Consider the following 24,891-nt stretch of genomic DNA (forward strand, 5'->3'; position numbering starts at 1 on the left):
CTTTTTTTCCCAAGAGAAACTTAAAAAGAATTTCCATGCTACATTATGTTACCCTTTTATTTGACTTCATAGCATTATAGTAACCTTTCTTCTATTTCATGGAAAGTGTGCTTTAGTAAAAGGGAGAAACCAACACTGCGGATTTTATTGTCCATTCTCATATTAACATTGAACTATCTGCTTCTCTCCTCTATGGCTAAGTAGTTGATTTAGTTGGCATGTTAGTATTTGGGTGTCCCTTACAGAGAACAATAGTCAGTTTTCTTTCCTGTTGTAGATGACCTGAACTTTCATCCTGGTTTTCCCCTTTTTAACATTAAATGGAAGAGTTGCTGTGAAAGACTGTGAAATAGTTTTTGCGCTATAGACTTCTATAGCAAGAAGCTTTTACGATTGTCCTTTCAGTACCCATCATCATTGCTGAATATACATACAAAATGAAAGTTTTAAATGAAAATGCTGAATAGTGTTACACTGATTCCTAACTTGTCACTACTAGAATTCATGTGTAACATGTTTAGGTGAGAGTTCAGTCCACAGTTACCTTCAGATTACTCTTATCTGTTTGACACTCAGGAAGACAAGACTGCATGAGTTTACCTTTAGTCTGCTGGATTTCCTGAAAAGTCTCAAGTATTGTCTATTGGGAATTTAGGTGTTGCTCACAAATCCTAAAGCTATGTTAGTTTCTATGAAGCTGTATAATATGTAGTTTCTACCTAAAAAAAATCAGGGAACTCTTAATGTGTAAAACTTAAAAGCTTCATTGTTTTTAATATGTACAGACGCTTCCCTTTTTTGTCCTAGATCACCAGGATAACCATGTAGCTAAAGCTGAGTCAAGCAGCTGCTTTATAAGAAAGGGGCTTTTTTTCCCAGTAAATGTGACAGTTATGTTGCTTATGAGTATATTGGAAATGTCTTTAAAGAGGTTTTAGCTAAAATTTAAGATGCTGAACTACGTCTGTCTTCCTGTGAAGTTTCTTTTAAAGGGAGGAAGGAAAAAAGGAGTTTCTTTAGATAACCATGTTATTTTGAACTACTTTCAAGTGCTCCAGATTTCCTGCTGTAAAAGCCAATTGTTTCTGACAGTCCTTAACATAATAAAACTTTTTGCACATGACAGCTTTATTTTTCAGATACTCAAATCATTTAAGTAAGCGGCTTCTCAAATAAAAAGCCTCTCTTTAGTGGACATGTTTATGTCAAAACTATGAAAATTTCACTTATGCAGTTGATAGACTGCTAAACATACCTTCAGACAATGTGTGAAACTGATTCTGTCAAGTGATTGTTTCTTTTACTAGAACAATGTGAGTCACTCTGGTTTTACCACATCACAGAGATTATATTACACATGCTTGCTGCATCCTACATCTGAAACTTCTGTTAAAAGCAAGTTTTGAAAAGCAAGCTTCTTCTGTAAGTCCGTTTGCAGAGTTAAAGCAAAAACGTTCTAAATATAATATAGTATTTAAACAAAATGTTTTGTTTAATATAAACAATGTTTTCAAAAAAACTAAAGCACTTTTTTTCTTTTGGAATGCCTCAGTAACCAGGTTCCTGATTAGATATTGCTTTGGATATCCAAAGTCATTTCAAGATTTCTCAGCTGCAGAGACAGAACAGAAATTTGCCTTCTGAGAATGGCTGATAGGCTGTCTCAGAAGGCCAAGGTGAGGGTGAGATTCTTGCTTCATCTTGCTGCTGTATGATGGTCAGGGTTGGTACCAGTAGTAAGCTCAGATTTTCAAGATTCTGCTGTAAGGGAAACAGGCATCTGCACTGTGTCTAGCAGTGTTTGAGGATTTTTTTCCTTTTGCCAGTTGCTTCCTCTAACTTACAGGCAAAGCATCAGTTTATTTTAGAGAGGAATGGGAGGGAGTAGACAAAAGTACTGGGGGAAAAATGAAGATAACATGTATTGTTATTCTTCCATCTGAGTTGTTTTATGGATAAAATGTTGTGGAAAGTATTAAACAGTGACCTTTTTTATTCTCCCTCTAAACTCTATAGTATTACTTCATTGCTTTTAGGTACTTCTCTAATTAGTGATCATGTTTATAATTATACATATGTGGACTTCGAACTTTCTGCATTTTAGGGGAAGATAAAACTTCCATCTTTATTCACTTAAAACCAGTATGACAAATAATTTCCTGTTTCAAACACAACACCTTTGACAGTATCATGAGTGGACGATTTTAGAGCAGATAAGACGGGATTCACTGCACAGCAGTTGTTCACAGTGGTTCTTGGGCCATTTAGTTGGACTGAGCAGGTGACAATTTATTGGCCATACTGTAACTTTCTTGTCTAGGTGATATAATCTGGAGATGCAGAGATACATGTTTTTGTTATCAACAGTGTTGCATTTTAGTCTGGTGTGTATATAGTCCTTCCATCTAGCATCCTGTTTATCTTCCTACAGCTGCACATCATGTTAGTGTTTAGAAGTTCATATTAAAAAAAGAACAATGCTGCTTTCCTGATTAGTTCTTGCAGCACCTTTTCACATAGTAGTAATTTCCTGGTATTACTTAGGGATTTTGCATAAATTTAAACACTATATAATTATCTGCATTTGCTATCCAAGTCTACTCAATCAATGTTAGCAATTTTTGTGTCTGATAGATACATGCATCAGCATTATTTTCCATGCTTTGTCTTCTTGCTTCCTGTGACTCATATCTGTCCACATGCATTTTAATTAATTTATTAAAAACTCTTCATAAAATAAGTTTAAGACCTTTGTCTTTAACCTGCTGTATATAGCAGTAGGGTCCAGTAACAAGATTTAGGCAGTAAGGACTTAGGATGCACTTGTGGAGTTGCAGTGTCTCTCAAGTTCAGTTCTATGGAGGACAGTTGTATCTGAGCTACAGTGTGAGACATGAGAGATGACAGCAACCTGGGTGAGTAAAATAACAAATGTCATGATTTCCTGTCTAGTTCAGTCGTATTCCAGCTTGTCTACAGTCTGAATGGCTTGTTTGTGAATCTACAGCTTCAAGAGTACTCTTCAAGATGTAGTTGAGTTTTATTAGATATTCCTGTGATTCCTAAAGTAGTGCCCAGTGAACATAATCAGGAGTAGTAGTCTACTTCTTATTTAGGCCATTGTGGAAAAGGTGTGGGCCCCTATAACTATGTAGGGTTCTGCATTTTGACATACACATCTTCAGCATTCTTTGAATTTCCTGAGACCAAACTGGCTAAAATTGTACTGTGTCCCTTTCTCGTACAGATAGATACATGTGGAAGTAATCAGCTTGCTTGCTGCATTTCTGTCACTTTGTATAATGTCAACATTACAGTGTTTTGGAATGTCATTCCTTGTGCTATCGAAAGCTTTTAATGATTTATTTAGCAAAGTAGTTTTCTTTTTTATTCCTGTAATTGTTCTCTGTGTATTTTAGTAGAACATGAACCATACTGAAAGATGCTTAAGAGTGATAGGAATATTTATTCTCTAATATGGAAATGGAAACAGAATATGGAAAAATTATAATGTCAGTGATTAGTAGAGTTTGGCGTGGTACCTAACCATAGCACTGGTAGCATTTGACACCATCTTGAAAGCTAAGCACTCTCCTTTTGCAAGTGAGTGTTATTTGTGCTGTGTCTGTCATTCTTGAATGGGAGCCTGCCAAGTTTGCTTTTACTCCAAGTAAGTGCTTTCCAAAACAGTCCACTAATTTTGGTCCTTGAGGACAGGCTCATTTTTGGTGGTCTTACCGCTGTAGAGTGGAACCTCTAGTGGAGCCACTCTACAGTAGAGGAGACCTTGCTGAACTTGAAATATGAAGTATTTTAATTTCTCTTCTTTCTTCATTTTGATTTGTAGTACATGACTAGTGGCAGTTTTAATTTTGCCCCCCTAAGTCAAATATGCTTATCTATTGTGAGGAAAGGGTTAAGAGGTTTTCCAGGTTTCTCTGCTCATTTCTAATCATTGTGTAAATGAATGTCTGCTTTTTCTCACTGTGTATCAAGTCTGAAATGTCAGCCAGAATGAGTTCTGTCAGTTAGATAATTGGCATTTTGTGAGTATAAGTACTTACAGTATGTAATTATAAATCTTCATTAGGTTATTATAGAAGTTTTGCTTCTGTCATTTGTTAAAATTACTTAGAAATTTTAATTTTCCTCTCAAGAAGTTGTCTATATGTAATGTTAGGAAATGACAAGAAAGTGCCTAATAAAATGTCATGTTCTCCTCAGGGTAGTTATGCCCTCATTTATAAAGTCAGAATTCCTTACATAACTACTTGTACATCCTCCTTTCTGTATAGAAATGATACTCAGGAGCCATTTCCCTGTTTTCCCCTCCATTTTTTTAATCCCTCTAGTCAAAGGTGTGCTCACCCACACCTTTAATAGACTATTAGCATTTAAAGGAGCTCTTTAAATTATGATTTTGCAGTTGTCATCAGTGTTTGGCCTTGGATTTGTTTTCCTTGCCTGACAGGTAACAGTGCAGTTTTAATGATAAGTGTGAAAAATGTGACTTTGGTCTTAGTTTAACTATCAGAGACTGCATAATTCAGAAGGTTACATGGAGTACTGCCACTTCCTTAATTGCATGTCCCGTTACAGCGCCGGCAAAAGGATGCACTCATCAAACTTTTCTTGTTCTCAATATCTGTTAATTTTCCTCCTGTACCTGATTGCTAGTATGGACTGGTCAGGTACATATTATCTTTTCCCCTAAGACCCATAAACCTTGATTTCAAAGAAAAATATACCAAGTGACGGCAAGGAATTATTGAGCTGAACTGCTGCAGAGAACAAACTGCAGTCATAAGGGTTCGGTTGCTGCTGCTGTCTTGTTTTGTTTGTGACCTGTATAAAGAATTTCAGAAATCTTTCCTAAAACTCTTCTAAATACGACTTACCTTAAAATTGACCATTTTCATTATATAGAAGACAGTAGTAGTTGATAACAGACCGACTAGCTTTCTTCAAACTCTTTGTAATGTGAGCTTTACATGTTTGCAAATTGGTTATTGAGTAAGTAGTGACTGAAGTATAGCATGTTATTAAAAATGTATAAAAATCGCAAGATTTTAACAAATTTTAAAAAGAAGAGATTTGCAGCTGGTTTTGCAGCTGGTTTTGCAGCTGAGCTTGTTTTGAGCTGTTTTGGTACATCTGCTTATCTTTCTGCCCTATACTCTGTGAAATTTGAGACTGCCTTAGAGTAGCTGAGATTTTTGTGACTTTTTTTAGCAGAACCAGACTATTATGGTAAGATACCAAAAGTGATGAATATCACAACTCATGTCACTACAAGAGCTTCTGCACAGAAGTAGTGTCTTGAAAAATAATGTTTCATATTCATACAATTTAGTGAGAAGGTAAAAGTTTAAAACAGAACATCAGGTTTTGATATTACAAAAAGTGCCTAAGTGTAAAGAATGTTTGTATTTTTAAAGCAAAGCTTTTGTATTTTGTGTGTGGGTATTATCTGTAGTAGTTCTTAGGAACTACTCTTTTTGTTAAATATTTGGAAGCTATCAGCTGCTAACGCCAAGTGTATGCCCATCCTGTCTCCTAAACTAGCAGGCAGAGTATTGCTTTGCAATTGGATTTAGTTTTGAATCAATTTCTAGAAAGTGAATTATTTATTCTGCTTGAAATTTGGGAAAGTGCTTTGTGTTCTTTAAGTCTTTTGGTTTGAGTTAAATTCATATTGAGTACACTTCTTATTGCTTTGATAGTTTGAACAGAGTATACAAAATATTGCAGTGAATAGCAAAGGCTAAAGTGATAACTGTAGTTATTGCCAGCATATCACATCTGTGGATTTCATTGATGGCCAATGTTTTTATATTACTGTTTTGTTCATTTACCTACTGGTTGCTTCATAGAAGACTTTATTTTCTGAATGAAGAAAAGAAATTCATTTGAACACTTTCTCAAAGTGAGCTCTTAGTTTCACAAAACCTCTCTGTCATATTATTTTACTAGAGTCTAAAGTCAAATAAGAATTATAGAATGGAAACTTGTTTTCTTTTCCTCACTGGGAAAAATAATTCTGTATTTTTTACTCTGTGGAACAGAGAAATTTTCAGTAACTGAAGCAGCAAATCAAGATTTTTACTTAAATAAATATAATGTACTAGAGGGAATCTGCAATATTTGAGACAATCAGAAATGTTTAGATGAACTAGATGATAAATAGAAAAAAAAGAATTTTGGGATCTGAGAAGTTAGTAAGGTGTCCACAATTTACCTACCTACTGGCTGTTAGTTAAATGTTGATGTGTATGCTACCCAAGCAGTTGGTTAGTACCTGAATTACTTTGATTTTTGGTCATATCTGGAGACAATGTGGGCAGAAGGAAGTAGGTATTTGAAAACAAAACAAGAAGTTTTATAATAGCATACTTGTGGAGAATAAAGGTAGAAGGAAGGGAAGACCTGCAAGGAGGTACTTGCTAAATTACACAGTGGGAGGGCAACAGATGGTTTCACTGTTAAAAGCTTAAAGGAGTAATTACAGTGCTAAAAATTGATTGTCCTTGTTTGTGAACTTTAACATAATTTTCTAGTGCTTATGAGAATGAAAGCACTCTTCAGAAGTTGACTTTAGACTCTGTTTTTGAACTTGTTGCATATTTTCTGCTATACATAAAAGGGATTCACATGACTATTTTATGGTAGCTTATATGCTAACATAAATTACATTAACTTTAATCTAACATTTGGAAAGACTGAACTGGGTGCAGTGCTTGTATTTTCTTTCAGTTACTTTGACCTGTTGTTTTATGCACAGTTTGACAAATTGCTGTTACTCAGACTTCGTGCTTGTAGTGACAAGGGGTCCTTGTTGAACTAGGTTTTAATGTTAAAAAGCAATGACATTAGTAACTTTATCAATGTTAGCATGTTAAGTTAAAATTCACTTGAGGATTCAAAAATAATTTTCTCTGCTATCACGTAAAGCTGTGTTCAGGTACAAACCTAGTATGTCTCTCACTAGAGAACAAAATTTGCAATGAATAAAATATATCACTATGAGAGCTGCCTAAGTTTGTTGGAAATAAATGCTTGGGGCTTCCTGCTTTATTTCTTTAGTTTTCAATTAGTAATGAATTTTACTGTTTAGGTACAAACCAGTTTGAGAAACATTGATCCAAATTACCTGTGTATCCCAGTCTTTTTTATGGTTTTGCCCAAAATGGTGTCATTTATCTGGCCACTACTCTACTAGTTTCTCTAAATTTTCATGCTATCTGATACCCTGTAGAGCTTCATCAATTCCCTTAGTTTTTCAACATATGTTACTTTTGACATTTTGCAAAAAGTGAGATCTATTAAGATTTGCCTTGTAAAACTTTTTTTTTTTAAATTTGGCTTACTTCCCTGAGCCTTAAGGGGTTGTTTCACATAGCACATCTTGGAAGAAATATTTTTTTTCCAAGATATAAGTATCAACATAAATAAGCTATAGGTAGTGAAGCCTCCCTACCTATCTTAGGTAGAAGATAATTTGCTCTTTGAAGTCACTTTTCATTTTTGGTCAATCTGTGACTTTCCCCTCATGTGGCTCTATTTGATCTGGTTAATCTTTTTCAATTACTCCTAGTGTTCTGTCCTCCATATCCGGGATAATTCACCAGTCTTCCTGTGAACAGTCAAAACTATGTAGTGCTTTCCCTTTAAGCAGGTGACATGCCATTTTATTTTACTTTTCTTTAAATCATCATGGCTGGGCTTTGTGAACGAAGATTTGGGATTTCAGCAGGGTCAGCTTGGAGAGTCTTTAAATCAACAGTCATGTTAAATATGTGAAAAAATTAAAGTGTGAAAATAAATAATTAAATCTAAAGAACAGTTAGTTTCCTATTTATTTATTGGTTGCAGGGAAAAAAGAGCCAAATGCAGATCTAATTCTGTGTTGTAACTGATACAGGCTTTGTCTAAAATGGCCCATGGACCGATTTTACTGGTCATACTGGTTTCTTATTTTAGATAAGATATTTGGAAGAAAACTTCTTCAAAAGCATGTTCTTGTCTGTTCAGTTTCCTTTTCTCATGCGTTTCATGCATTTCAGCTTGGATTATATAGCCTAAGACATTTGGGTTATATTTTACCCTTTAGGTCTACTCATCATTCCTGTGTGAGATCATTGTAGCTGAACTGACTTTATTCTCCTGCTGTTGTGCCTCTTCCTAGGCTATGGCTACTAATGGGCTTTGTCCTCTTTGTTTTGCTGAACAGAAGATCTTGTTGCAGTAAATTCGTGGATTTAGTTACGTTGCTATTTGTGGACTTAATCTCCGCTTTCCTGCTTTGATGATGTGACTGGATTTCACAAGTATTTTGATGCTGTGATGGATAAACTGAGGATGTAATCTCCAGTCCTCAGGCAAGGGGGATATTTACGGTCCATGTTTGCACTAAGTGTTTATCTGCACAAGGGACACTGCAGGAAACAAAAGTTGTGGACCAAAGGTGTGGCTCTCAGGACCATAGTCCTCTGTGGATAAATTGCTTTAAAAATGGTGACCCAAAATGAGATTTAACAAAGTGCTTGGGTCAAGTCTGAAACACATAGCAGTTTTTAGCACCACATCATGTGGTTCCCATCTCTAAGATTTCCTGGTTTCCTGGAATTGCTGGCAGGCTGTGCCTTGCCAGAGTAGGGGGGCACTGGGGCTGTTCCCTCCAGACTGTCGACTTCTCCCTCTTGGCTGGGCCACTGGAACGTGTGTGCGTGTGCGTGTGCGTGATGGATGTAATTTGGCTCGTTAGAGAGAGAGAGAACAGTGGAACAGTATAAGTGTTGCTGTTGATTTAAAAAAAACATTTCAGATTTTGGCTAAAAGATAAAAAAGTTACAGGTAATGCAATAGTGCTTTTAACAAATAATTATGCTTTATTCTGAAAGTTATACCTGACTAAGATAAAACTCTTTTGAGCTCTCCTAAATCAGTAGATTAAAAATTAGTACAAAACAAAAAGCAGCAGTTACATACTAAGATAGTTCTTGGTTTTCTAGAAAAAAAATCATTGAGATTTCCTTTCCAACAATACTTCTGAAGCACAGATAAAATGGCTTCCTGTCCCATGGTTTCCTGTATCCATGACAACCTGACTTTAAGCATTTCTTTCTTAGTTTCCTGAGCAAACTGTTGCAAGTCCTGGGTCAAAATGTGAGTGATACAGTATGCAGCAATACTGCCTTTACGAAGGTTTCACAGATGAGTATAGTCAATCAGCTTATACTACAATGAACTACAAACAGCAAAATAATGGAAATAATGAATTTCAGATTTGGGGTAAGGAATTGTTTATATCTGTTTTGACTGTAACTGAGCTTTATAAAGATAAAATTTAAATTATAAATGAGCCGCCAGTGAAAGGAAACTTGTTTACAGTCAGCATTTCTGTTTGAATGCTTTTAAAACATTTCTTAGTAATTTCTGATTATAAAAAGTAGTTAATAAATAGTATTTTTAATTTAGTAGAAGCTCTTATTTTGGCAGCCTAGATGCTTTTATGCTGCAATCAATTAAATGTTTTCTGGCTAGGTTGGCAGTACATTTATTTAATTGTTCATTTACTTTGAAATTTTTTTTCAGTGTAGTGAATTTTTTTTCAGACTTAGTAAGTTTAAGTTTTAAACTGCTTGTTTGTCATGAAAGGAGAATGTGTAAAATACCAGTCTTGAGACTGGTAATATTTTAAAGACTGTACACATAGATTTAATTACTTAATAATAATTAATATTTATACAGTTAATATATTTGAATTAATGATATTCATGTACTTTTTTTTATCTCTACTAGCGAAGTCAGAGATGAGTAAGAAGGCCAATGACAGGGATATGTGTGTTCTGCAAAGTTCTCCACCCTACCCAGGAGCATTCCTGTATATACTTAACTGGGTTTTTTTGTTGCTGCTTCAGAAGGAGGCTTTTGGCTGTCCATCTGCTTGTCAGCTCTGCACAGGGAGACAAGTTAGCTGTTGTAATGCAGGGCTTTCGAGCATCCCTTGGAACTTACCAAAAACGACAATTCTTGCGTACCTCAGTGGAAATAATATATCACATGTGACTCCAAATGAACTAAGAGGGCTTCAGAAGCTTGCTGCACTCCACATGGATAACTCCAGTATTCTGTATGTACACCCAAAAGCTTTTGTGGAGCTCCCCAAACTGTGCTACTTGCATCTCAATAACAATAATATTAAACGCCTGGATCCAGGAATCTTTGAAGGCCTTTCCAATCTTCATTGTTTATACCTTCAGAATAATCAAATAGCTTTTCTTCCCAGAGGATTATTTAGTGATCTTTTTTCTGTTAGGTATTTATCGCTTCAAAGAAATCGTCTCAGTGTCCTTGGAAGTGGGACTTTCTTGGGTATGATGAGTCTCCAAACACTAAACCTAGCCAATAATAAGATTTCATGGATATCAGATTCAGCATTTCATCATCTTGAAAACCTTGCATATTTGTTTCTTGAAGGTAACAGCTTAAAACTTGTACCATCAAATGCTATTGGAAAGCTCAAAAATCTTGAAAGACTTTCATTGTCTCACAATCCTATTGGATCGATACAGTCTTTTGCATTTAAAGGACTTAATAAGCTTAGATATCTGTCTTTGAAAAATGTCAGGCTAAAATGTATTGCTGTAAATGGATTTTTTGGATTAAACAACCTCAACCAGTTAATCTTAAGTTATAATGATTTGGAAAATATAAATTCCAGCACTTTTACTGTATTAAACAATTTAATGTATCTGCAGCTAGACAGAAATAAAATAGCCAGTATTGGTGATGGTACCTTTGAAAAAATGGGACAGTCACTTAAAATGCTCAGTTTAGCATTTAATAATATTACAGAGTTACAACCTGAAGTGCTCAAGCCTTTAGTATCTCTGACTCACCTTCAGGTAAATTCTAATCCTTGGAACTGCAGCTGCAAAATGCTTCGGTTACTTAATTGGCTGGCATTGTCTCCCATTTCTGTAAGAATTCATTGTCAGAATCCGCAGAGTATGCGTGGTAGACCTTTGCATTACATTAAGGGGACTCAGTTTTCAAACTGCGTTAGCCCTACTGCCAGCCCAGAGACTGCTTGGAGTCTGGGATCTATGGGTGTCCATCGCAGCGCTACCATGTTGCTGATGGCGTGGCAAAAAGGAAAGAGTCAGAAACTTGAGCAGTTTGTCAATGCAGAAACAAAATATGTTGCTTTCTGGGAAGGAACTACAGCTACATTAGCTACCCCTTTGCCCTATGAAGGAAATGCTGTTGAAATTCCATCACAGGCAACTACAGTATTATCAACTTTACCAGTGCAAATACCAACACAGATTATATCTACTAACAGAACTGTAGAAGAACAAGATTTATTTCCAAAAGATGTTGCTCCTGTGTCATTAAAAACATCCCTGATTTGTACACAAAAGGTTGAAAAGCTGAGTCAGGCTTTTGACATTTTATTAGCCTTTTTCATTCTGGCTTGTGCTGTAATCCTGTTCTTAACCTGTAAAATTATTCAGTTTAAGCAGAAACTAAAGGTGCTGGAAAATTCAGGGGAAAAGAGAATAGAATATTATGGCTTTTATCAGCCTGGCAGATATAACATAACTGACCCAGTGCAGTCTCTAACTCAGAAATCAGTGGTACATTCAGAACTGGACCAAATTAGGCTGCTCAAACGAACAGCATCAGAAAGTCAGGCACAGGTAATACTGTTTGAACATTCATCATTGTAATTTATCTCAATTTATTTGGTGTTAACTTTACTGTGATATGAAAGGTCAAGAAATCAAGAACTCAATTTTCTAAAAATACCTTCACTGATTAAAAGCAACTGCCTGATATGATTGTGGAAAATGGCACAATTTGAGTTCTGCATTTTTTTTTTGCTTCCTGAATGTTTTGAAGTTTATTATTTTATTATGTGTCATTTAAATCTGACACAGATAAGTTTATTATCCTCTGTCCCTGTTTTTAGGAATCTTTCACCTAAAGGTGAAGTATACATGCAGTATAAAGTACATTTTTATTTAATTTGCAATACTTAGTATGTTCCTACAGAAATTCCATAGCTAACTTGAAGCTTGAAGCAAGCAAAACATCAGTTCTTAGTAGGATCACAAAGCTAAAGAGTCTTGGGGAATGAGAAAATAAATAGTGCTTTATGTATTTAATGCAGTTTTTACCCTGCCTCCTATTAATAAGCACAGTGGGAAAAAAAGTGAGCATATTTACTGCTGGAATGTTCCAACTCTCGAGGAAGAGAATAATTTAAAACTAGACAAATTTTATTAATACCTATAACATATTTTAACATACAAAGTTGTGTATTCAGTCTGTGTAATAAATATATTAAAGTGACTTTTTTGTTAGTGTGTATCTGTATTATTTTATTAAATACCCCAAACTGGAGTTAAGGGAACCCAAGTTTCTGTTGAATTGAAAAATTGAACAAGTTTATTATGTCTAAGGTAATAGAACTGGTTAATTACTTTCAATAAAAGATACTTTGTCATCTATGTAGTAATAGTTTGAGGGACTTTTTGGCTAGATAAGAGGTACAAATTGAAGAAATACACTACACTGTAAATACATGATGCTAAATTAATTGCTAACTTATTTACATTTTTGGAAGTGTCAGGTCAAAATACATGTTCCTAGTGAAGGCTTCATCTTAAAAATATGGATATTTTCCTATTTAATTTTCACTGATTTTAACACTTTATTTCTATTTCAAATATTGATGTTCTGATATTGTCAGGTTATGTCTACTGTACGGTAGCTTTATTTTCAACTAATAGGACTTACTTTTGTAGATACTGTTTGTCTTCTACAGGCCTATGTTTTAGTTCAACTATGTGGCTTTTAAGTTACACAGTTTACAGTTAAATCACTTCATTCAAGGAAAAGTGGGGAACAATGCTTTGATAGTCTCTCCTCCATGGTGTCGATATAAATTGTGTAGAGGTATGTTACCGTTCCAGGCTCCTACCTGGAGACTCTGGCATTCTAGATGAGCTAGAACTGCCCTGAGGCTTCTTCTTCTCTCCCGCCTGCTTCCTGCTGGTGTAACTCATGTGCTTGGCTGGGCTGTGCAGCTTCCTGTTATTGTGTTTGTCCGTCTGCAGTTCTTTTCCAGGAGTGAAAATACAAAAAGTATATAAACCTTGACTGCGCTGAGAGGTGTGAATGTGCAGGTGTGTCTTCACTGTTGCTTGTTATGTGTCTCAATTGAATGTAATGAAATACCAGGTTAGTATATTGTAATACTGTATTTTACTGTAATTTACTGTATCAAATCAAATTTACTGTAATAGATCAAATACTTATAAGGAACACTCAATTCAGCTGCTTGAACAGAAGTTTAAACTGTTTTGGGTTGCTTAAGTAGAGAAAATAATTTTCTACTTGTAGATCAGATGTTAAGTGTAATGGGCAAATGCTTTTAAGCAGGGAAAACACTGGCTGTAATTTATGTTGGGGTTTTTTTTCAGGGACTAATCCACTTCAGTCCCTTCCTTTTTAATCCATTTTTGTTACGTTCTGTCTCCTACATAATTCCTTGTGATAAATATTAAATTTGTTTTCATTTAGGAACAGCTGCACAACTGGTGAGTAGTAGGTTCACAGTTGCACAGTCGTAAATTCAGCAGCTTTGTGTCCTATATTTCTAAATTTTCAATTTTATATAGATGTCTTCAGAAATAATGGACTTGAAATTTGGTAGAAACTAGTTAGGTTTTCCTTGCTAGAAATGCTTCTATGCCTTGGTTACAGAGGAGTTTTGGGAGTGGGAAAAGGTTGAGACTGATCATACCTAATTCTCAAGGAAATCTGGCAGGGAGCAGCGCTGTTATTTTAGGCTCTGTTGTCCACAGCTGCTCTCTGCAGAAAATCACCAGAGATTGCCTCTGAAGGTGCATCCTTTTCACTGACAAGCTGCTATAGGAGTTGTTTGCCAGATATGAGTCTCACCATCTGTAGCGATGGAGCATGAAAGGAAACCAGTGCTTTCACAGCTGTTTGTGCAAGCAGGGAGTTGGAGCGGTTGAAAGCCATCCTTTCTAGTGGAGATATCCTCTAAAATCCAGCTTGGCAACATAGGGATTAGACTAACAAGGAACTGAGAAATTCATTATGCAATTGTGAGGGAAATGCCTTTCTTTTGCAGTTAGTATCTTTTGTATTTAAATGTTCACACCAGGAAACAGATCTTTTCATGTACACATGTGGTTCATATGTCTGTTAAAATCATTAGAGAATACATTAGAAGACTTAGTTTAGCTATATTAGGTGAGTCTGCACCCATGAAACAAAATGGTGTTTCATGGAGATCATGCTAGTGAGTCATAGGGCTCCCCTGGAAATGTTGTCTTAGCTGCTACTTTATTGCTGTAGGAGCTCCCTAGTACTGTGCAGCTCCTAAGGGAGGGTGTGGTGTACTAATCATTTATGTTGCTCATTTATGTTGCTCACAGTATGTGCAAAGTAATCTCCGTTTGTCCCTCTCTACTTCTTTCCTTAGCTAATGAGGTAAGAATAAAGAATGAATTAATCTTTCTCAAATCCGTACACTAGTAAAGATATGAAATCAAACTGTTTATTGCTTCCCCTGGTGAATATAGAAAAGCAGAAATTATGTTGTTTTTCTTTTAATCTCTAAAAAAGTATGTTTTCCCATACAGATATTTTTTTGCTTTCTGAGGGAGATGCATAGGAGACATGGGGTCCATTTTATTTAAAAACCACTAAACATTCATCATGACATATGTTTTAAGATGATGATAAAGCTTTGTCTACAGTATTTATCTGTGTAATTGAAATAAAAATTGCGAATTTTTACATAAAACCTCAGAATAATAAAAAAGTTGAATACAGAGCTGAGTGTATTAGAAATTATAAACAGAGTGAGAAAAAATGAATACTTTTTTCCAGAACAGATGTGGTCTGGTTTTTCCTTTGCAAAGCTTTTATTCTTTTATCTAAAAAATTATGCAAACTTTGAAATAAAAGGTTTGAGATTGTTCAGGTAGACGCTGCCCTAAATGGTAAATTTTATTTTTGTTATAGGCAAGGTGCATTATATTAACAGGCAGCATAAAATATCCTTTCTGTACTTAAAAAAATAAAGTATTCATTATATCTTTGAAACTGGGTTCTGGAGTGTTTTAGGTCCTGATTGTGGGCCATTTATTTTTGCTGCATACCAAATGAGGTTTTGTCCTAATTACTTAGGAAGACTAGGTAGATATAAAACCAGTTATAACTTGTTGATGATGTTTGTTTCATTGATGATCTCAATTATATGCAATTCAAGGGGGAAACTGCTTAAACGGTGCCATCCTTAAGGTAGAAGATTTTAGTATGGACAGTATTAACTGCTCTGTTTTGAAACTTCATCTAAAAACAGTGTCTCTGTCTTTTCTGTATCTACTCGTATGACTTTTTAATACATTTCTTGAAAGAAGCAGGCTAATTTTAGTCTCTTTAAAAAGGTACTACACTGAGTTGCTTGGCTTGCTTTGTCATCTATGAAAATAAGGCCTGATGCATTTTATATTGCTGCTTTGTTTTTTTTAAAGCATTAGTCTTTGCTATCTTTATTTTTCACCAGCATGTATCTTGTATTCTAAAAATAGTTCCATTGTTTAATGGTTTCATACCAGGTAAACATCTCACTGAGTCTTTGGTAGAAAGAAAATGCATGCCCCATGTAAAGGAAAAAAAGAAGGAAGGGGAGAAAAGAGAAGGTATTATCTTTACTTATAACTGCAGGCAAGTTACCTCATTTTGAAAGGTCTTGTACATTCTTTAGCTTTGTTTTCCTCAAAAAAGAAAAATTCTCATGAACCTTTACTAAAATAAGAAGTAAAGTATAATTTCTCATGTGTGCCATTTCTTTACTTTCCAAGTAAAGAAATCGGTGATTTCTTTATGTCCTTTCAAGGCCAGTTATCAAAGACAGTCTTTTGGGTCTTCAACCACTATACTCTATTTCTTCTGGAACTTTCATAGATCCTTGGAAACAGAGTTTACTGAAATGGGCTTCCCTGTGTGCTCCTTCTGCCTATCTGCAAGCATGGAAAAAACTCATGGAGTTAATGACCACTATGCCTACAGTATTTATTTACATGTTGGATAATTAAAGTAACCTCCCTGAATATGTTGACCATAATTAGCCCTGCAGCTGATCAAAAGGCTATGCCTTCATTGAGTTAAAAACCTTTTTTTTCTTCTCCCAGTATAAAATTTTCTTGGCAGCTAGGGATTCTTCATCAAGTTGGTTGAAGAAGGATTGAGAGTAGCCCTGCAGAGAAGGACTTGGGGGTAAAGGTTGATGAAAAACTCAACATGAGCAGGAAGTGTGTGCTCACAGCACAGAAAGCCAACAAAATCCTGGCCTGCATCAAAAGCAGTGTGGTCAGCAGGTCAAAGGAGGTGATTCTCCCTCTACTCTGATCTCATGAGACCCCACCCAAACATAAGAAGGATATGGAACTGTTGGAGCAAGTCCAAAGCAGGGCCATGAAGTTGGTAAGAAAACTGGAGCAGCTTCCCTATGAAGATGGGCTGAGAAAGTTGGGGCTGTTCAGCCTGGAGAAGAGAAGGTTGCATGGACACCTCATAGCAACCTTTCAGTATCTGAAGGGGGCCTACAGGGAAACCAGAGAGGGACTCTTCATTAGGAACTCTACTAATAGAACAAAGGAGAATGGTTTCAAACTGAGAGTAGGTTTAGATTAGATGTTAGGAAGAAATTCTTTACTGTGATGGTGGGGAGACACTGTCACAGGTTGCTCAGAGCGTTGTGGATGCCCCATCCCTGGAGTTGTTCAAGATCAGGTTGGATGGGGCTTTGAGCAACTTGGTCTAGTGGAAGGTGAGTTGGAACTAGATGATCTTTAAGGTCCCTTCCAACCCAAACCATTCTATGATTCATGAAGCTTGGAAGGAAGAAGTAATACAGATAGTGTACAGCAACCTGTGTTATAACTTAAATAGTGTGTATGAACAGGGCATAGTTTACTTTTCCAGGGTGCAAAGTGTTCACAGTTGTCCTCAGTTGAATGCCCTTTGTCCTCTATTGTCATAAATCTGAGGATAGCTGTTACCCTTTTCATGTTGGAAAATGGCATTTTCCTAGAGATGCATTTCAAACAAAAGGATGAGGCAGAAGAGTTTTAATGGGAGATGTGTAGGTAGGAAGGAACCTTTTACTCTGTGAGGAAATCTGCTCTGTCTCTGAAGGCTTGTTATGCAGGCTGCTGAGTAGGCAGCATTCACTTTTTCAGTAGTGCTGTGAGGTGGGTAGGCTGTTTGTTTGCTGTTTGCTTGCTGTCTGCAGAACTTCACAGAGAATTCTCACGTGTAGAATTTGCTGTTCTGAATGTGATGAGGAAGCTTTTGGGTAAGGGAGAAAGTATCTTTTTAAAATACATAGCTGACAATCAAATAATGAAAATTGTGTCAGTTTTCATTTTGTGGAATTCAGGAGTTTCAAGTTTGATTATACAAAATACAGTTCAGATCCTGGCATTTGGCAGTAGCTGAATAAAAAAAAGTGAACAAAAATAATTCATTGGAAACAAAATTATCATGAGTTGAATCGTAATTTTATCAAAACAAATATAAAAGAGATATTTTCTGTGCTTAGTATTCTAACTTGATAAACTTTTTTTCAAAGCATCTATTGCTGTATAAACTCAGTCATATATGTAAAATTTTGTTGTATGTCTGATAAGAAGTTTTTCAAATGCAGTAACTAATGTACAAGGGGCTACAGTTTATCTGTGTCTTCAGTTTTCATCCCAAATAAGAAAAGGAAATGAAAAAATATTAAGAAATAGATTCATCTGTGATCGGCTACAATCAAACTACAATACATGAACTTAGTATTCAGTGCTTGTAAATAAATGGAATGTGTCTGCTTCTGCCTATTGGGTGGTGGCGGCAGCAGCATCTTTTGGGGATAATTAAGCCTGAAATTGCAAACAGGAAGCAATAAAGTGCTTCAGTCAATGGCAATCCCAGGAAGAGAGTTATAGTTTACCATAACCAGTTAGGCCCTTTCTCTTTTTTTGCTGTATGTTGGTGGAAGTTTTTCAGTTTTCCCAGGATGAACATCTTTTCACTTGCAGTGTTTCTCAACTCCTTCACAGAGTAGGAATCCAAGCACCAAGGTCCCACAATCCCACATCCCTGACATTAGATCCACAGTAGCAGTAAATTGAGTGGAAGCAGAAGTTGGCTACTTTCCATTAACTAGGAGTTGGTGGCACCTGCTTTATCCATCCTGGGAAGATCATGTTTTGATGCCCCTACCCTACAGACACATCAATTCTCAAGGCAGGGGCAAGTGTAGATGTGTTTAGTGTAATTTTGGGCATTATGGGAGTATCTAATCTGGCCTTCAGGTCATGCTGGGTAAAGGTGCTCAGGTCCTGAGTAATATCTACCAGCCCTTTGCATTTGTCTTAAATAGCCTGGTATTTCAAATGGCAGGAAGCGCCCATGTTTAGGCAGAGAAATCCTACCACACCTTTCTCTACAGCCAGGGAAGTGACATTCGCACAGAACTGGGTGCAGGGATTTTACTCCCCTTTCTGGGGAGTCAGCTGCCTAGTAGGGTGAAGAAAAACATGTAAGTAAGGGAATATACCATTTTTACAAGCTGCCACTGCTCAAGGATTTGTGTGTAGGTTTATGCATTGAATAGTGATACCAGAAATGGTGTTGGGAGTAGAAGCCAGTACTCCTGATCTTCCTGATAGCAGGGGCATGCCCTTCTCACTCAGTTCTTGACTCCTATGCTAATGTGTATTTTCTTTTATTAATTTACAGTTATTTCTGAGTTTTCAACAGTGGCACATCAGGTTTTATTATATTTAAGAATGTTTCTTACATATTTTGAAGCCATTTTGTAATTAAAAAAATACTGAATTAATTGTGTGATAGCATGCTCAGCTAAGCAGTAAGCAGAGAAAATACCTCTTGGTAAATGTGTTCTACAGTTATTGAGCAAATTTCACGTGTAGTTCCTTTAGCTAAGTCATTTTCCTGTTCTTTTCCAATGTTATCCAAGATAAATTTTAGTCTTCTACAGTGTTATCCAAGATAAATTTTGGTCTTTTACAGTGTTATCCAAGATAAATTTTGTGGTATCATCAACATTTCAGTGGAAGGACTACATGATGTTATGACTGAAGATTCTGAAACAGGAACATACAAAGAGTAAGTGGAAAATCTAGGTTTTTTAACAGTGGCAGTACTGTTTTATATGAAGTGTTTTGATTTGAAAAGATCTGTAGGCAGTTAAGACATGCTTGTAATAGTTCTATTTTCTCAAGAGTGAATGTTTTAGTAAGAGAGGAAATTTTTGGTCTTGAGAGAAGATAATTGCAGTGGGGGAAGGAGGGCTTAAAATGATGGTATAATTTCATATTGTTCACTAAGTTATCTAATAAATGATGTCTTAAAATGTTCATATGCTTAGATTTGCTTTTTGCTTACTTGACTGTTATATCTAAAATTACAAAACAATAAGTTTGTGTGTTGATAGGGTAGTAGCTCAGAGTTTCTTTGAGTGTGACATCAGCCTCATATGAGTGTATCTAGTATGCAATACTTCACAGCTTAGAGAACTTGAAAACCTATCCCACCAAGAGAGTTCTCTCCCTTTAGTTGTTCCACTTAACACATGGCTGCTACAGGACATCTTTCAACAGATAGTTTCCAGAGCTGGGAGCAAGGGTTTGCTTGGCAGGAAGGTGGGTGTTGGGGGTGCCTAGAGTGCACTTCGACCCAGCACCACTCATTCATCTCCTAATGACTCCCAGATTACCTACGGTAGGCAATCAAAGCTAAAAAAATTTAAAAAGCCAGTGAATAGTAAGATATTTATTGGACTGAGATCTTAATGTTGTTTTTTCTCTGTAATGATTACAGAGTTTTAGATTGATTGAGAGTTGTAAGACATTAAAAAAAGGTGCTCTGCAGGATGTTCTTACAGATACTGTATGCTAATAACAGTATTTACTGGATGCTCTGATGCTAAGAATCAGAACATTTTCTAACTCTCAGATAATTACCTGGTCATGGAACAGACTGACTCTGAACTAATTAATTGATTGCTTAAGGGGGTGTTGGTTGGCGCTGAACCCAGGTGGCACAGAGCAGCCAGATGCAATCTATTAAATTTTTCTCTGCATAACACAGGTGATATGTACACAAGTGTGCATGAGACTGGTCCTCACTCATGCTGAGCCTGAACTGTGCCCAAGAATTGCTTGCTAAAGTACTTCCCACTGAACTCAGTAAAGAAGATGTAACTCCAGAGTCTGGGAATGTGCACCATGTCTGGCAATGTGTTTTGTTTACTGTTGGAGACAATATTACAGAGTCCCTTGTATTTCTAAACATATTGCTTTGCCAGCACTTGTTGAAAAGAGTTCTCCTAGAGAAATAAATAAAACCATGTCCTAATTCATTTTGTATTTTAAGTCTGAAGGCTTGTAGAACTTGTCACTACTCTTCCAAACTCTGGACCTTTTTTTTACTTTATAAAATATAGCTGCACTGAACTAAGGACATACTTAGATTGACAGGTACTGAATGAGCTGTTTGAAAGATTCTGACACTTGTGTATTGTATTTTGACATCAGCTGAAAGTCAAGTGATAGCACACATCTGAAATTGTGTGCTCTGTTGTGGCTCTCCAGGTTAGAGAAGCATGATTTAAGCCAGAACTGGTTCAGAAAAAAATGTGTACTCCACTGATTATCATATTAGCCAATTACTGTAGCGCAGAAAGTAAAACAGTGTGCATGTTTAGCATAGGGAAGATCAAGTCTGAAGCAATACAAAACTGCAGCCACTAGAGGATGAAGAGGAAAATTTTCCACAGGGAAATTGTACAGATTAAGTGACAGTGGTGGTTTAAACATCTTAACCTGGCCATGAATATGTTTAAACAGGAATTCTGAAGAAACTGTTGTAGTTAGAGCAATAAGATTTCGGAAGAGATAAAGATCTTGCCACTTTTTAGATTGAATTTTATTTGGGTTATGAAAAAGTTTACACAGTGCCCTGGCTTACAATACAGAGTTTTTCTAGCACTCATGTTTTTGCATTGTAGTGATAATTGTAAGAAAGCTTTACAGACCTCGGATTATCTGGGAAGAGGAGCATTCCATTGCTCTAATCTTGTCTCACCAACGCTCACATTTTCCCCGATTTTATCATCATCTCTTCTTTTATTCTCCCTCTTCTTGTGTTTTGAATTACTCTTTGTGGTACCTAAAATTTATCAAGGTCTGAAAAAGTTAATTGAATTTTGTATGTTGTGGCAGTTGCAATTTTTGTCTCCTTCTTTAATAAACTGAGTTGAAAGAAGCCATATATAAGCAGAGGAGACATGCAATTTGCTGTATTATTTTGAAATAACTAATCCCTTTATTAGAAATGGCTTCTGTGTTAGCATCACTCTCTACAACTACTTGAAAGGGGGTTGTAACCAGGTGGGGGTTGTTCTCTTTTCCCAGGCAACTATCAGCAAGACAAGAGGGCATGGTCTCAAGTTGTGCCAGGGGAGGTTTAGGTTAGATATTAGAAAGAATTTCTTTACAGAGAGGGTGATCAGGCATTGGAATGGGCTGCCCAGGGAAGTAGTGGATTCTCCATCCCTGGAGGTTTTTAAGATGAGACTGGATGTGGCACTTAGCACCATGATCTAGCAACCGTAGTGGTAGTGGATCAAGAGTTGGACTTGATGATCTCGGAGGTCCCTTCCAACCCAACTGATTCTATGATTCTATGATTTGACCCTGCTTACCATGCTGTTTAGCAAGTGTTTCATACAGCTCTAAACACGTTAATAGAAAACTAAATATATAAACATAATAAATCTGAATATTTTCATATAAAATCATATAAGAATCACATAAAGTCACGTTTTTTCATTTTAGTAACTTTAAAATACATTATTCATCTTATCTGAAGGGGCATTTTACCTGCTAGTGAAATGTAGCAATTAAAAACACACAGTAGTGCAGGATTGAAAGTGAGCAATAATGTGCATCTGTCTTGGTGCTTTGTAGTGTGTGAATTCTGTGTCCTTCATGTATTAAAACATCCCTAATACACAGTGGCAAGTTGTCACCTGAGTGGTTTTTAAATCCTTTTGGTTTTTAAGGCAGATTTTCTGGGAAAAAATTTGGTAAAATGGTGGAATATTTGTGAATTCTTTCAGTGTGGAGCATGTGAAGAGAATGGAAGACATGCTTGTTATAGGATAGCTTTCATCAATGTCTTTGTAAAAGAGCATTCAAACTGTTTTAAGAGACAGAAAAACCTCTGACATTTAAACTATTTTTTTCTCCATATTTTCTGCTTTTACACTTACTACAAAAATCATGGTTAAAATAAGGTGGTTGCTTTTGCATATTGCCAGTTGAGCATGAAGCAAAACAAAAAATAAATTTAAAACCTTTGCTTTACCTACCTAGAAGCAGTAAATGTCTGCAGAAGCTAGCTCATTTCTGTTCACCTAAAACATTATTGTTCAGTGTCTTCTAGATTTTAGTGTAGAACCAATAGCAGTGCCCTTATTAGTTTTCAGGTCTTCATATTAAAGATCTCACAGAAAACCATGAATGCTATGAGAAGTCTTTTCTAGCTTTGTATATGTGCCACTTTGACTTTCATGCTGATAGGATAGAGTGGTTGTATAGCACTTTCTTGAAAAGAATGGAAAATTCTGGTTAGGAACAGTAGGTTTTTCTGTATTAATTCTTTTTCAAAACCATGTAGTCTGTTTTCTATATACAGAAATGCATTTTAGAACCACATCTTAAGCTAAAATGTGGAAAATAGCTGAGATTGTTACATGGATTGAGGTGACAGAAAACATGCATTCAGGCTTCATCAGATTCACTGTTTTCAGAAAAAAATTACTTGTTAACAGATCATCTGACTTTCAGCAAACTCTCTCATATCTATTTTGTGTTTTTAGAAGAGCTTTAAAGTAATTTTTAATGGTAATGCATGTTAAAACTACTCTTATTCCCTTCTTAGCTGCATGTTAATGTCTCATTTTGAAGAGCCCAAAGCTACAGATGATGAGGAACCTCCTACAGAACAAGACAAAAGGAAAAAAATGGTAAGTTTTCGATTTTTTATTCAGTTATAGACCTGATTATGTGCTTCACTAAATTCTTTTTGGCTTTGGTTCATCTATTGTTCTTGGAAAATTCATCTCTTGAATCAAAAGAGGATGTTTTGATGAGAAACCTTGCAGCCACAACACTTATGTTTCTGCTTTCCTTTTGCGTCTTGGAGACTGTTGTCAAAATAAACATTGTTCACAAAATCTGGACATTACAATACTCAGACAATATAAAAAGAATTTATTAAAAAAAAAGAGAACTAAACCTTACTGAAATGTCATGGCAGGTGGAATTTCTCATATATAATACAATTCATGTGCTTGCATAGAACCTTTTTCTAGTGTAAAGAACTCTTACTCAAAAGTCATGGTTTCTTAGTAAGCTTTTCTTTTAAATGCTAGTATATAAGGAATATATTTACAAAAGCAATATAATATATTCCTTTAAAAAATTACACAAAAACAAGCAAACTCTAGTTGTTATGAATGTCTGTAATAAATTCTTTCTGAATCCCAACTGTAGCTCAGTATATGGCTTTGCAGATGGTGCAGAAATTGAGACTTGACACTTGGCTATTTATTTCAAAATTTATACAGGTCATTTGATAGGTCAGTAGTAGCAGAAGTGTCAAATAATAATCATGGCTTTGAAAGCACAGCTAGCATTTGATTTGAAAAACTGGATTTAAAACAAAATATTAGCAGCTTGTATCTGGGCTGAGAGATTAAATCTCGTAAAACAGGAATCATGAAAGTTGAATGGGATTCTCTCCTTCAAAATAATAATGTTTTTCAACTTTAAGGCCATTAATATGAGGAAAAGAGATCAACTTGCATGGTTCATGCTAAATATCACTTCCTGATGTTTGCATAGGATCTAGATACTTTGATCTCTCTCTTTTTCCTGCCCTCGGTACCTTTCTTTATTATTACACATAGTTAATAATTAGTAGAGAATTTTTGCTGGAACAGTACTTTATAAGTTTATAATAATTTTATGTGATTGACATTTCCAAATACTGCTATATTTTTGTCTCATTGCAAACATATTGAGGAACATGTAAATAGGTAGAGAGTGATTCGTGTCCTTACATCACGCATAATGTATTGGCCTAAGGTGACTTATTTTTACATGCCCTTAATGTATGTTTTTAAGAACTTCAGTATCATTGTTAAAATAAGGGAGTTAAACTTTTTCAACACCCTATTTGAAACAATGGACAGGAAAAATGAAGTGAAGTATCCTCCCATAAAGATCTATTTTATTTAAACTTGAAGAATTTGTGCAGGTTCATGTTTCAGATGATGCTTATATGTAAGTACAGAAGGCTTGGGAGGTTTTTTTTGCTTTACCTTCATATCGGAAGAAACTAGATGAATTGTGCTTTTACATTTTCAGGAAAATAAATAAATTATTTATAATGTAATAAGCTAAATGGTCATGTTTTATGTGATAACATGGTTTACTGAAGTAATACTTTTTACTCGATTGTTTGGAGTATAATTTCTCCTTAGACATTTAATCTACAAATTACCAACAGGTTTAATGTGAGTCTCACTGACATCTCTTGAAAACTTGAATAGTAAAGAATACATTCCCTTCTTAAATTATTTTCTAGTCTTTCCTAGAGCATCACAGTTACAAGATAGTAACCATAATCGCAAACATGTATGATTTTTGCCCAGCATTCTGGCTGCCTCTTTAGTATTAAAGTATTCATACTTAAGCT

The 24,891-nt window shown here is 35.7% G+C and overlaps 2 protein-coding genes across 8 annotated transcripts in view; both read left to right on the forward strand.

Annotated features, from left to right (window-relative positions):
* The window catches only part of IPO11 (importin 11), an 80,235-nt gene that overhangs the window by 51,218 nt on the left and 4,126 nt on the right, over positions 1 to 24,891 (forward strand). For 3 of the 5 annotated variants that reach the window (XM_032676462.1, XM_032676463.1, XM_032676464.1), the window contains exons 30-31: positions 19,135 to 19,230; positions 23,071 to 23,155. In XM_032676462.1, coding sequence (XP_032532353.1) covers positions 19,135 to 19,230; positions 23,071 to 23,155 — 181 coding nt within the window. Of the gene's footprint in view, positions 1 to 1,552; positions 1,662 to 19,134; positions 19,231 to 23,070; positions 23,156 to 24,891 lie in introns of those variants that run through there. The other 2 variants (XM_032676465.1, XM_032676466.1) reach the window with 2 other exon arrangements.
* Positions 1,577 to 12,661, forward strand: LRRC70 (leucine rich repeat containing 70). 3 transcript variants are annotated; one of them, XM_032676472.1, is made up of 4 exons: positions 7,833 to 8,261; positions 8,568 to 8,569; positions 9,129 to 9,291; positions 9,802 to 12,661. In XM_032676472.1, the coding sequence occupies exons 3-4, from the start codon at positions 9,180 to 9,182 to the stop codon at positions 11,733 to 11,735; spliced, it is 2,046 nt and encodes a 681-aa protein (XP_032532363.1). In that variant the 5' UTR covers positions 7,833 to 8,261; positions 8,568 to 8,569; positions 9,129 to 9,179; the 3' UTR covers positions 11,736 to 12,661. The 3 variants fall into 3 exon arrangements, with proteins under 3 accessions (XP_032532364.1, XP_032532363.1, XP_032532362.1); XM_032676473.1 differs by lacking the exons at positions 7,833 to 8,261; positions 8,568 to 8,569; positions 9,129 to 9,291 and adding an exon at positions 1,577 to 1,676; XM_032676471.1 differs by having other exon boundaries at positions 7,833 to 9,291.

This window comes from Chiroxiphia lanceolata, chromosome Z (assembly GCF_009829145.1).
Source record: "Chiroxiphia lanceolata isolate bChiLan1 chromosome Z, bChiLan1.pri, whole genome shotgun sequence".
Lineage (NCBI taxonomy): Eukaryota > Metazoa > Chordata > Aves > Passeriformes > Pipridae > Chiroxiphia > Chiroxiphia lanceolata.

What these genes read in the sequence shown, in the direction of transcription:
- LRRC70 (XM_032676471.1), top strand. Translation starts at nt 9,180, where the DNA reads ATGCAGCAATACTGCCTTTACGAAGGTTTCACAGATGAGTATAGTCAA. An exon ending in TAATGAATTTCAGATTTGGG is followed by an intron (nt 9,292 to 9,801) that starts GTAAGGAATTGT and finishes TATCTCTACTAG; the next exon opens with CGAAGTCAGAGATGAGTAAG.